Below are 13,537 nucleotides of genomic sequence, written 5' to 3'. Positions count from 1 at the left end.
TCCCTCCCATCCCGCCCGGATGGAACCGTGATTGGTCGCCGGGCGCCGCGTGCCCATCCCTGTCCCGCCGGGCTCGGTGATTGGGCGGCGGTCGCTCTGGTGATGGCTGAAGAGGTGGGTCTGTGGGGGAAGGCGGAACTGCAGATACCCGGGAGCGCGAGCCAGTGAATCAGCCGCACGACAACTCGCTGCTCCCGACCGCTGCTATGTCTCAGGTACCGGGAGCCCGCGCGGGGGGGAGGGGCTATGGGGCGGGGAGCGGCCCGTTCCCATCCCCTCCCCCCACGTTCCAATCCCCTCAGCGGGGGGGGGGGGGGGGGTCGCTTCACTCGCCTGGTCTCGCCCCCTGTAGCTGGGAGCCCCTCCATTTTACTTCCCCTCGCCCCAGGCTGAGGGGGCGGCTCTGGCTCGGCGGTAGCGACTCCCTCCCCCCCCGCCCTTCCCCTTTTCCGCCCTTCTCCCGGAGGCTTCTTGCTCCCGTTCCCTGTGAGAGAGAGACCTGAACCCAGGCGGCTTCTCCTTTCGCCCAGGGAGCCAGCCTGGGCCTCCCCGCCCGAGCTGGGCTCCCGCCGCCATCTGCTCCTGCTGGGGCTGGAGCCCGCAAAGTGGGAGTTGCCGCTTTGTTCTCCCTCTTCCCCCCCCCCCCCCCCCCCAGCCGCTGCAGCGCTAAGGCCTGGGGCTGCAGGCGGCCGTGGGGTTGTGCAGGGCAGGCCCCCCCTCTGGAACTGGGTTGAGAGCTACCCTGGGGAGGGCCGCATGCCCAGCGCAGAGGTTATAGGCGGGGTAGGGCAGGTCTGCGCAGAGGTTATAGGCGGGGTAGGGCAGGTCTGCTGCATCCTTCTTGTTTCTCCATCTCCTAGTAACCCGAGGCCTGTGCAGTGCTGCTATTACAAGTAGTTATGGGGGGTGGTATTAGCCTTACAAAGGGAGAGGCGTTTGCATGGATGCACAGGGTCGCATAAGGGCGTCCTGGGTGGTAGCGGAGACTGAGTCTGCTGCCCATGGGGCTAGTAAGGACCTGGTGTGAAGGTGCCATGGTGAACAAGTGGCCTGATTATCAAGATTCACACCAGTGTAATTGAACGAAGCACTGCTGAAGCCAGTGGGCTGGTGTCAAGGGAAAGAAGACTGTTCTCTTATCAGACCTCTTGGATATGTTGGATTGGTAACAACTAGGACACAAGTTGTGGAGTTGGCATGTCCTCGTACTCTTTAGCAAGCTAGCAACTACTTTCAGTTTGTGTGTGCATGTGCAGCCCTATAAAAGAAGGGATAGCACTTCACTGCCACAAAAGTGGCACATAAAACACTTGCATAAACATCTGCTGTGTAACATGTTGAGACAATAAATGGATGGGGGTGGAGAGAATATACAGGGGAGAGGTCATTCACTTGGATAGGGTGGGAGTGGGAAATGGCTGGTAATTACCAGCAAAAATGGTAGGTGCCAACTGTGTGACTATATAATCTCAGAATCACAAAGTGAACTTTCTTAATTGGGGGAGTGAAGGGGTGGGAATGCTTAACATTTGAGGGCTGTGTTCAAGGCCTCCTTTCTACCAAATCTTCACTGCAGATTTCCCAACTTCTTTTCCCATGCAATATTTATAGCAAACATCTCTGATCCTGCTGCTGCTTCCACAATAGCAGACTTTCACTCATCCTTCAGGGCACAAACTGATGTAACACAGGGGAGAGTTGAAACTACTGATTAGTAACACAGTTCAATTGACTTTTAATGTGTTACAATTATTAGCATTTCTATCTACATACAATGTAATGTTTGTAATCTCTTGTCTCATACCTTCATGTAAACTCCAGTCATGAGATTTGGTTTCAACTTTAAGTTTTGTGTCCTTCCTGCTACTTTGTCATCTTCAAGCAGACCATACATTTGTCAGTTCAAGATTTAAACTAATATCTACTGGCAAGAATGAAAACCAACGTGGACTTTTTTATGATCTTTTCATTTAGGCTGAGTTTGATAAAGCTGCTGAAGAAGTTAAGCAACTGAAATCTCAACCAACAGATGAAGAAATGCTGTACATCTACAGTCACTTCAAACAAGCTACAGTTGGAGATATAAACACAGGTATGTATTGGAAAGGAGTTCTAGGCTTGAGGAATAAGAAGTGCTCATAAACATTAATTTTCAATAAAGAGAAAATAAGTGCTCACTTAACACTTTAAGTTGCTGCTAATAGCTTTAGATGTCCATCTTGCTGTAAATCACTCTTAAGTAGTGAAACTGAGCAGTGTGTAATGCAACATGACCTTGACCTCTAGCTCTCAAATCACTGACAGTAAACAACTACACTGCTGCTTTTTTGAGGCAAAGTCTCTATGGTGTGGGCAAAGAGTGGGTTTCTAAAAGTTTGGGGGTGCTGCTGCTTTGGCATAACCTTTACATATAAATGTACCAAATTGACCCAACCCCCTACTATTCAGCTGAGAGCTGCTTAAACAATATAAAAATAATTGTGTGTTCTTACCCTGCATTCAATTCTCTTTATTTTCTACTTGGCATTCTTAACTACTCTTGACCTTGGGTCCTCCCATTTTTATATGCTGGAGCAATACTGTTTCAATCCTCTGTATGTAGATGTATTTGGCCAGTAAATTGTATTGCACTAGATTAACCAATGCCTCATTAAAATAAATAGGGTATTGATAGCTATGTAAATGCCTCCCTAAGCAAATAATCAATTTCCTTATTCTCAAACCTTAAAGTAGCTGCCCCTAGTAGACTGATGTAGGGAAAAGCAACGTAGCTACCCTACTGCTAGTGCCAGACTAATAGGTGAAAAGCAAGTAAACTTTTTTCTGATCCTTTAAGGCCAAGTACAAGTCGTAATGATATGATTAAAGGTTTTTCACTTAGTTTGGTTTAGACTAGTGCAATTTAATGACACTTACTTTGATTTTTAAATCTGGTCTATACTTAGCATACTTCTCTAAATCTACAGGCATTAACTGAACTGATAACCAGTTTTGAACAAATACCAGCTAAAACACAGAAGGTGCACTGGCTGAGGTTGTATCTGTGCAACTTGTGAATATAGAAAATCCTAAGAATCCTGCATCCTTTATACAGCTGCTGTATGAAATAGCATTAATTTTCAGCTTTTGGGCAGCTGTGACCAAGAGGCTATCTAGACTAGGAGAATTGCACTGATGTAGATGCTGCATCCTTGGAAATGGGGCTTGAACTAGTTTGGTTAACCGGGGTAAATTGCAGCATACAGTGGGCATCTGCATTTACATAACTGCACTGGTATAAAAACAGTGTAGGTAAGGCCTAAATAGTACTACTTTTTAAAGAAAACCAAAGGCAGCTGAAACCATTAAAAAAAAAAAAAAAAAAGCAGGTGTGTACTGAAACAAGAGAAACCTCGATCAGAGCTGGCTATGGGATTTGGAGGAGAAACAAGTCCACCCACAGATGAGGTACAGTGCTAAGCCTGTTCCACTGCTTCACTTATCTTAAGAGGCAAACTTTCATAGTTTCCCAGTCTAATGGTGCAAACAATCTTAGTGGTCTTGCATAACATCTGAAGTGAGTTAAATCTAGAAATGGAAAAATGCCAGCTGAAGCACTGGCGTACTGACTCAGTTAGTGGTGAGGCCCATCAGACATGGGTCTGGTTCCAAGCTGCCTGGAGTTGGCACACTGTAGATTTGTTAAACACGCACACAGACTTTTTTTGTATAGACAAACTTACACTGCACTGTAGGCCTGACTCTGCAAAGGAGCAGAGGTGAAAAGAAAACTAGCTAGGCTCTAAGCTTAGGCTTCTGGAACAGCATGGAATGCAAAATTACTATTGTTCAGAGTCAAATTAGTGGTCTTGAAGTGTCATGGCATGCCATTAAAACTTGCTTCACAATAACACCACTAAAAATCATACATCCGTTCATAGCTTACTTCTGGAACAGCCACATGTGGCACAATAACCTAGTTTCCCATTTTGTTACAGGGGTGGAACTACCAACTATGCTATAGGTCACTCCACTGCTGCAAGGCCAGCACAAGGCTAATGCTCTGCCTCTACATCTAGCCACTGGTCTCATAGCACTTACCCATGACTGCATATTAAATTTAATTGGGAATGCTGAGAACTTTGACTCTTTTTTGAGAAAACCAAAAGCTGAAAGTTATTCTTGAGACTGGGAAGAGGTTTCATATCACTTTTCTCTTGTGTATTATGCCATCTCTTTGGCTACAATATCTTTCACATCTCTTAAGACTGAGTTACAGTTGAACACCTCTGCTGATATCCTTAACTGAACAGAATTAACCAAGATGTAGCAGAAAACTCTAGTACTCTGTGACTCATTCCTAAGAAGCCTTAAGGTTACCTAGGTTGTAGAGGTCAACCATATCTTATTATTGAAGGGACACCAACTTTAAGTTGAACAAACCTTCAAACTTTTTTTTTAACTACAGCTGCTCTTGAGCCTCATGCCTACTTTGGTTTTACAACTGCTGTCCTACTAATGTGTTTCCCCTGTTACTGTATGAAGTGCCCATCCAAACAGGAAAACTGGCAGTGCTGTCAAGTGCACAAAGTAAACTGAAGTTTAAATTGAGTCATAGTAAACTTGAGTTCTCACCAACAGTAGATAATAAACTTAGTAGAGATGACAATGTGGAGTTCTGTTAACACTGTTCTGTTAACTTTGTCCAGCTTCTGAACAAAATAGTGTAGTCTAGAAAGAGCTAATTCAGGAAGTATAATGTCTGAAATGAGAGACCATGTTGATACAGAACCACCACATCTAGAGCAATCTCCTGAAAGGACATGAGAGATTCCCAACAGTGTGGTTTGTATCCACTGACTCTTCTGTGGCTAATAATATTGTCTGTTCTAGAGCGCCCTGGCTTTCTTGACTTCAAAGGCAAAGCAAAGTGGGATGCCTGGAATGCGTTAAAAGGTAAGTCCTTTATTAAAGATGACATGAAAACAGCAGGGTTGGTCACAAATCCTAATACTCTCGCTACTTAATGAATGAGTAGAAGTCTTCTGTGACTACATGTCCAAGACAATTAGGAGTTGCTGCTGGCAGGTTCAGGCTCACTTACCTATATACTCTGATATAATTAATGGATAGTTAACACTGTAGGACAGTAGACTTAACACTTGTAATGTGGTACTTCTGAACTGGCATTGAACTGTTCAAATCGATACCTAACTACAAAAGTGCCCCAGGTTATTTATACATATCTATTTTAGATCTTTATATAGCCATTATCATAGTATCTGAGCACTTTAGTCTTTAACCTTTCCTCTCCCATCCTTCTGAGGTGGGGAAGTACTGTTAGCCCTCTCTGCATACGGAGAAGTGAGGCACAGACTGACTTGCTCTGCAACAGACTTCTTGTGTAACCTTAGGCAAGAAATTGATCTTGGTCTGCCAAGTGCCAGGCTAGCACCCAAACGACGGGATCATTCTTCCCCTCATTAATAATGTTGATGCAGTTTCAGTGTTCCATTGCACTAACTAAATTTGCTATTTCAATCAAGAGGGATTATCGCTGGGACCTCAGCTCACCTCATCACTTCACAGATGTGAAGTCCAAGACTAAGGTAGCAATGTACCTAAAAGGCAAACTGCTTTGAGCCACCCTCCCCTAACCCAGCGAGGGGTAGGTGTATTGCTATTATCTGCACTATATCCAAATGTTGTTTTGGAGAGTAAGCTTGTGTCTCATCAAGTCATTGTTCAACGGTCATTGAGGAATGAATGACAGATGCCCCTGCAAACAAATCAGAGCAGATCTAATATAGATCCAACAGCCTGGAGTGTCCCTCTTAACTTCCTTACAACTTGACTGCATGCCATCTAGTCACATAGCAAGGAATTGTAACTTGGCATTAAGATGTCTTTTAGACACAGTAAACTGGCTTGTGACTGAACAAAGCTGCACGCTTTGTCAAAGTACCTTCCGGGGGAATCCTGAAAGGAATGTAGGCTCCTTCTCTAGAAGGCAACACCAAATCACATGCAATACCAAATTATAACCAACAAAAATGTTGTAAACTGTCCAACCAAGAATGTAAATCCCACTTCTACATGTGCTGAAACTTCTAAGGGTTTTTTAAAATATTGCCTGTCCTGCGGCTGCTTTGTTTTAAACCCAACCCCTGCTGGGGAAAGTCCTGTCACCTGGAAGTAGTATGCAGGCCCTGTCAGGAAAGAGGCCAACCTACACTTCCTATGATACAAGGAATTACAGCTGATGTTGCTTGGGGCCAACTTGGTGGGAAAGAGAAGCAACTCCACTTCTAACCCCATGGCCCTTTTGTTTGGGGGGGCAGGGGAGGGAGAATGTGAAGGGGGAAAGGCAGGTAATTGCTGCTTGGAAAAGGGCAAGGTACAGGATGGGTGACACAAGCAAGTTGTCATAGGGAGCAACTCCTGTTGTGCAGGGGTTACCCCATCACAGTTGTGCCTATAGAGCTAACCTTATTCATAAGATGTTCTCATTAGATCAGTGGCTTTCAATCTTTTAAGGGTCATTTGCAGACCCTTATCTCAAATTGAGGTATGGACCCCTTTGGAAACCTTAACCATAGTATGTGGGCCCACGCAGCTCTGAAGACCACAGGTTAAAAACCACTGCACTAGATCAAGAGTGTAATATTTTTTAATTTTGTGAGCATTTAGGCTGCTACTACTAAATAGCCAAGTAGTTGAGCATCAGTTTAAAGGTTACAGCACAAAAGCTGGACAAACAAATGAATCCCTAGGAGGAATTGCAGCTATGACTCTAAGGTGGGTGGCCCACTTTCATTCATTGACTGTGCTATGGCATGCAAATTAGAGTCTCCCCGGAATTGCTTGCCATGAATGGGTTACAGCCTCCACTAATCTCATGATGCTATGGCATACTCAAAGTGTTCTGACTGCTTGGTAATATTTTACTGTTCCAGTTGAGTTCTTACTACTCTACTGCAGTATGAGGCTTGCTCACCAGCCCTGTAACTTCACAATTCACTTCAGTTAATACAAAGTGATTAGCACTAAGGAGCTTCCAGGAAGCAGCTGTGTATCCTCCAGCTGTTTTAAAGTGGTTTGCCAAAGGTTTCTAGTGCAACATAGATCTTACTAACAGGTTTCAGAGTAGCAGCCATGTTAGTCTGTATTTGCAAAAAGAAAAGGAGTACTTGTGGCACCTTAGACTAACAAATTTATTCGAGCGTAAGCTTTCGTGAGCTACAGCTCACTTCATCAGATGCATTCAGTAGAAAATACAGTGGGGAGATTTATATACATAGAGAACATGAAACAATGGGTGTTACCATACACATTGTAATGAGAGTGATCAGGTAAGGTGAGCTATTACCAGCAGGAGAGCGGGGGTGGGGGGAACCTTTTGTAGTGATGATAAGAACATCTGAGGAACGGGGCGGGGGGATAGTTGTACTTTGTGTAATGACCCATCCACTGCCAGTCTCTATTCAAGCCTAAGTTAATTGTATCCAGTTTGCAAATTAATTCCAATTCAGCAGTCTCTTGTTGGAGTCTGTTTTTGAAGTTTTTTTGTTAAAGTATTGCCACTTTTAGATCTGTAATCGAGTGACCAGAGAGATTGAAGTGTTCTCCAACTGGTTTTTGAATGTTAGAATTCTTGACGTCTGATTTGTGTCCATTTATTCTTTTACATAGAGACTGTCCAGTTAGACCAATGTACATGGCAGAGGGGCATATATCACATTGGTAGATGTGCAGGTTACCGAGCCTCTGATAGTGTGGCTGATGTGATTAGGCCCTATGATGGTGTCCCCTGAATAGATATGTGGACACAGTTGGCAACGGGCTTTGTTGCAAGGATAGGTTCCTGGGTTAGTGGTTCTGTTGTGTGGTGTGTGGTTGCTGGTGAGTATTTGCTTCAGGTTGGGGGACTGTCTGTAAGCAAGGACTGGCCTGTCTCCCAAGATCTGTGAGAGTGATGGGTCATCCTTCAGGATAGGCTGTAGATCCTTGATGTGCTGGAGAGGTTTTAGTTTAGGTGACTGCTAGTGGGCGTTCTGTTGTTTTCTTTGTTGGGCCTGTCCTGTAGTAGGTGACTTCTGGGTACTCTTCTGGCTCTGTCAATCTGTTTCTTCACTTCAGCAGGTGGGTATTGTAGTTGTAAGAATGCTTGATAGAGATCTTGTAGGTGTTTGCCTCTGTCTGAGGGGTTGGAGCAAATGCGGTTGTATCGTAGAGCTTGGCTGTAGACAATGGATCGTGTGGTGTGGTCTGGGTGAAAGCTGGAGGCATGTAGGTAGGAATAGCGGTCAGTAGGTTTCCGGTATAGGGTGATGGTTATGTGACCATTGCTTATTAGCACAGTAGTGTCCAGGATGTGGATCACTTGTGTGGACTGGTCCAGGCTGAGGTTGATGGTGGGATGGAAATTGTTGAAATCATGGTGGAATTCCTCAAGGGCTTCTTTTCCATGGGTCCAGATAATGATGTCATCAATGTAGCACAAGTAGAGTAGGGGGATTAGGGGACAAGAGCTGAGGAAGCGTTGTTCTAAGTCAGCCATAAAAATGTTGGCATACTTTGGGGCCATGCGGGTACCCATAGCAGTGCCACTGGTTTGAAGGTATACATTGTCCCCAAATGTGAAATAGTTATGGGTAAGGACAAAGTCACAAAGTTCAGCCAGGTTTGCCATGACATTATCAGGGATACTGTTCCTGACGGCTTGTAGTCCATCTTTGTGTGGAATGTTGGTGTAGAGGGTTTCTACATCCATAGTGGCCAGGGTGGTGTTTTAGGGAAGATCACCGATGGATTGTAGTTTCCTCAGGAAGTCAGTGGTGTCTCGAAGAGAGCTGGTAGCGTAGGGCCTGAGGAGGGAGTCTACATAGCCAGACTATCCTGCTGTCAGGGTGCCAATGCCTGAGATGATGGGACGTCCAGGCTTTCCAGGTTTATGGATCTTGGGTAGCAGATAGAATATCCCAGGTCGGGGTTCCAGGGGTGTGACTGTGCAGATTTGTTCTTTTGCTCAAGAAACTCCCTGAAAAAGCACATGCTGTAGTTTCTTTTGGTAACCCTCAGTGGGATCAGAGGGTAATGGCTTGTGGAAAGTGGTGTTGGAGAGCTGCCTAGCAGCCTCTTGTTCGTATTCCGACCTGTTCATGATGACAACAGCACCTCCTTTGTCAGCCTTTTTGATTATGATGTCAGTTGTTTCTGAGGCTGTGGATGGCATTGTGTTCTGCACGGCTGAGGTTATGGGGCAAGTGATGCTGCTTTTCCACAATTTCAGCCCGTGCACGTCGGCGGAAGCACTCTATGTAGGAGTCCTGTCTGTTTCGACCTTCAGGAGGAGTCCATCCAGAATCCTTCTTTTTGTAGTCTTGGTAGGAAGCTCTCTGTAGGTTAGTATGTTCAGAGGTGTATTGGAAATATTCCTCAAGTTGGAGGCGTCGAAAATAGGATTCTAGGTCACCACAGAACAGTATCATGTTCGTGGGGGTGGAGGGACAGAAGGAGATGCCCCGAGATAGGACAGATTCTTCTGCTGGGCTAAGAATATAGTTGGATAGATTAACAATATTGCTGGGTGGGTTAAGGGAACCACTGTTGTGGCCCCTTGTGGCATGTAGTAGTTTAGTGTCCTTTTTCTTTTGTAGAGAAGCAAAGTGTGTGTTGTAAATGGCTTGTCTAGTTTTTGTAAAGTCCAGCCATGAGGAAGTTTGTGTGGAAGGTTGGTTTTTTATGAGAGTATCCAGTTTTGAGAGCTCATTCTTAATCTTTCCCTGTTTGCTGTAGAGGATGTTGATCCTTAAGTGATCACTCTGGTTACAGTGTGTATGGTAACACCCATTGTTTCATGTTCTCTATGTATATAAATCTCCCCACTGTATTTTCCACTGAATGCATCCGATGAAGTGAGCTGTAGCTCACGAAAGCTTATGCTCAGATAAATTTGTTAGTCTCTAAGGTGCCACAAGTACTCCTTTTCTTTTTTCATAGATCTTACTACACAACTGAAGTGGGGAGAACTTGGTTCTTTAAGTGTAACAAGTGACTATTACAAGTACTCTATGGGGAATATGGCTAGAACATTTTAGTCTTCATCTCATGCATGTCTTCTCATTTCAGGAATACCCAAAGAAGAGGCAGTGAAAGCTTACATAGCGAAAGTGGAAGAATTAAAGGGCAAATATGGCATCTAAGAATTGCATCCACTCATGACTTGCACACCTGAAATATGCCTTATTTCTTAATACTGGAGATAACTGATTAGTGGGGATGACTGGAATGTGTAGTGTACTTCAGTTTGAGTTCTGCAGTTCAGATTAAACTGCTGTCTAATTGTTTAAATTCAATCACTTGTAAATTACACCTAATGAATTAAAGTACATTTGTTATCATTTGTGGTGGTCACTTTAATACAGGGATTTGGCTCATTTGCTTATCTCCATCTGATAACTAACAGTGATAAAGATTTGCAAAAACAATAGCTATGATGCAACACTTTAAAAGTTTCTTGCACTTCCTGTTTGTTCCAAAACTGAAGCTGCTAGCTATCTTAGTTTCCAGAGCTGTCCTGCCCACTAGAGGGCTCCAATAACCTTTCATAATGCAATAGGAACACTGGCTTCATCAAAACTAAACAGTAATTGTGGTAACAATTACTATCTCTAGTGTAGAGGAGGCACTTGATGGATAATTTGCAATTACTAAGGCTAGAATACTTCATGATAAGATGGCTAATCTTAATACTATAGATTTAAACATTTTGTTAAAGCTAATGGTAAAAAAATTCTCAGGATTCTTACTAGTATGGTTCTCTACACTGACTCTGCTATGGCTGGTGCCCTTTACCCAAGCATGCTTGATTTAAGTCATTAGAAAGCTTTCCATCCCTCACAGTATGATCATCTACATAGCACACTTTGTGAGGATCTCAAAGAACTTCCCCAAGTGGGGAAATTCTCATGTGTTGAGGGAGGGAGGGCAGGGGAGACTTTTAGTAATTTGCCTACCATTCTGCAGTCAATAACTGATCTCTCTACCCAGTGCCAGTCACTAAATCCTACTGTTGGTTATAGGCTGTTCCCTCCCATCTCCCTTTCTTTTCATGTTAAATACAGGCTAACAGCCTTTCTCTCTGGATACTTTAGTTTGTTGCTGTCATTACCAACATTAAAAGGAAAGACAACCTGTGGTTGGAATGGGCAAGAACTTAATCAAACACAGTGTAGTACCAGTTGACATAGCATCTCAAACACCACCCCAAAAATAAAAATCTTACCTGGGAAAATTCTAGGACTAGCTTTCAAAGGAATACTTTCAAGAGCATTTAAGTATCTTGCTTCAGTGGTTGTTTTATAGCTACTTTTTGTTTCAAAAGATGAAGCCACAACATGGATTTAAGGGTGTAGGCTCAGCATGACCATGAATGAGGACTGCGGAGAATTCAGATAATTAAGTGGATTTTTTCTTTTTCTTAAAAGGTGAGAAGTAACCCACATACTTTTATCTACCTTGCAAGAAGAACGCTATAGATTCCATCATACTAGCTGCTTGGGCATACAGGAATAGTATGTGCTGCAGGTACAATATCATGGGTAAATAGGATGGGGCCCTTTAACAGTTGTCAGGTAAGCCTAGGGGTAGTTGACTCATAATCTTCTAAATTCATGGAAGTGCAAGGATTAGTGGATTCCAGGTAGCTGACTGTCTATCCTATTTTGTTAGTTGTGTATCTTTCTTAAACTTCAGAAAATCTGTTGGCAGTCAAATCACAGCTAATTATTTCCCAGCTACAATGCTAGCAGAAGGCTGAAATGGCTCTACCTCAGTTCCTTCCATGGATTTGAATGACCCTGGCCCACTGCTGTTTTAAGTTAAAAGGTTCTGTTGTAAACTTGGTGCTGTAGTTCAGCTTTTCAATTGAAGCAGGGGTGGGAGTAGGGAAATTACTTTCTTTAAGATGGAAAATTCATGGGTATTTTCCCTCTCCTTTGTTTCCTCCTGTTTCGTGTCTCTCATTCCCTGTCTCTTCTGACTTCCTCCCCTTTGTTAGAAGCTTAGTGTGTTATATTGTTTCCCTAGTAAAATACACAGGGTAGGAGTGGCAGTTCAGTTTAACCCATGAGATAACTTTAACTCCCTGCCAGCCCTAAATGCCTTAGGTGGCCCTGTCAAGGTTCCTCCCCCACTCTCAACTCTAGGGTACAGATGTGGGGACCTGCATGAAAACCTCCTAAGCTTACTTTCACCAGCTTAGGTTAAAACTTCCCCAAGGTACAAATTAATTTTATCCTTTGCCCCTGGATTTCCACTGCCACCACCAAACTTTAACTGGGTTTACTGGGAAACGTAGTTTGGACACATCTTTTCCCCCAAAATCCTCCCAACCCTTGCACCCCACTTCCTGGGGAAGGTTTGGTAAAAATCCTCACCAATTTGCATAGGTGACCACAGACCCAAACCCTTGGATCTGAGAACAATGAAAAAGCATTCAGTTTTCTTACAAGAAGACTTTTAATAGAAGTAAAGGAATCACCTCTGTAAAATCAGGATGATAGATACCTTACAGGGTAATTAGATTCAAAACATAGAGAATCCCTCTAGGCAAAACCTTAAGTTACAAAAAAGACACACAGACAGGGATAGTCATTCTATTCAGCACAGTTCTTTTCTCAGCCATTTAAAGAAATCATAATCTAACACATACCTAGCTAGATTACTTACTAAAAGTTCTAAGACTCCATTCCTGTTCTGTCCCTGGCAAAAGCAGCATACAGACAGATAGACCCTTTGTTTCTCTCCCTCCTCCCAGCTTTTGAAAGTATCTTGTCTCCTCATTGGTCATTTTGGTCAGGTGCCAGCGAGGTTACCTTTAGCTTCTTAACCCTTTACAGGCGAGAGGATTTTTCCTCTGGCCAGGAGGGATTTTAAAGGGGTTTACCCTTCCCTTTATATTTATGACAGGCCCCAAAACTCAACAGCTGTAGCTGTGAAATGAGCGATCCTTAGCGGTTTCCATTAGCTATTCAAGTAGAATAGAACTGGCAAATACTTCCACTTCTGCTTTTATCACCTTTTATGGAAGGTGTCATAATATTATCCCATGACAGTTTGCTAACATGTCTTCTGTCAGATAGAATTGCCATTTGCATGGCATTTTCAGCTGTCAGAATCTCTACTAGAACAGGATCATCTGGATAAGGTACATGACTGGGCCCTGAGAGACTGTGTGAGACTCAGCAAATCACTTAATTTTCCTTTTCCTCAGTTCTTTGTTTAAAATGGGGATCGTAATTTTTCTGTTGTCCCACCTTTTGTCTACTTATATAGTAAGTTTTTGGCAGGAACTCTCATGTCATACGAGGCATTGCAGAGCGGGGCCTTTAAGCATATTGGCTATTTATTATAAAGTAGTTTGCCAGTATCTGTGACTGACACTACTTTCTAGTAGTAAGCCGCATTGGCAAGGATCCTGCAGTGATGATACTGTTTCCTGAATCTTTCACTGTCTTTGTTCTCCATCTGTTGTTTAGCTTGGTCTTCTATATCC

General features: G+C 43.5%; 1 protein-coding gene across 2 annotated transcripts; it reads left to right on the top strand.

The window, feature by feature from the left end:
• The first annotated feature begins 59 nt into the window (after positions 1–59).
• DBI (diazepam binding inhibitor, acyl-CoA binding protein) lies at positions 60–10,382 on the top strand. 2 transcript variants are annotated; one of them, XM_007057047.4, is made up of 4 exons: positions 60–215; positions 1,975–2,092; positions 4,873–4,935; positions 10,111–10,382. In XM_007057047.4, exons 1-4 carry the CDS (start codon positions 207–209, stop codon positions 10,182–10,184), a joined length of 264 nt encoding a protein of 87 aa, XP_007057109.1. In that variant the 5' UTR covers positions 60–206; the 3' UTR covers positions 10,185–10,382. The 2 variants fall into 2 exon arrangements, with proteins under 2 accessions (XP_007057109.1, XP_043381627.1); XM_043525692.1 differs by lacking the exon at positions 10,111–10,382 and having other exon boundaries at positions 4,448–4,927.
• The last annotated feature ends 3,155 nt before the right edge of the window (positions 10,383–13,537 follow it).

The sequence above is a fragment of the Chelonia mydas genome, chromosome 11 (assembly GCF_015237465.2).
Source record: "Chelonia mydas isolate rCheMyd1 chromosome 11, rCheMyd1.pri.v2, whole genome shotgun sequence".
Classification (NCBI taxonomy): Eukaryota; Metazoa; Chordata; order Testudines; family Cheloniidae; genus Chelonia; species Chelonia mydas.
This window is presented reverse-complemented; position numbering and strand designations above follow the sequence as displayed.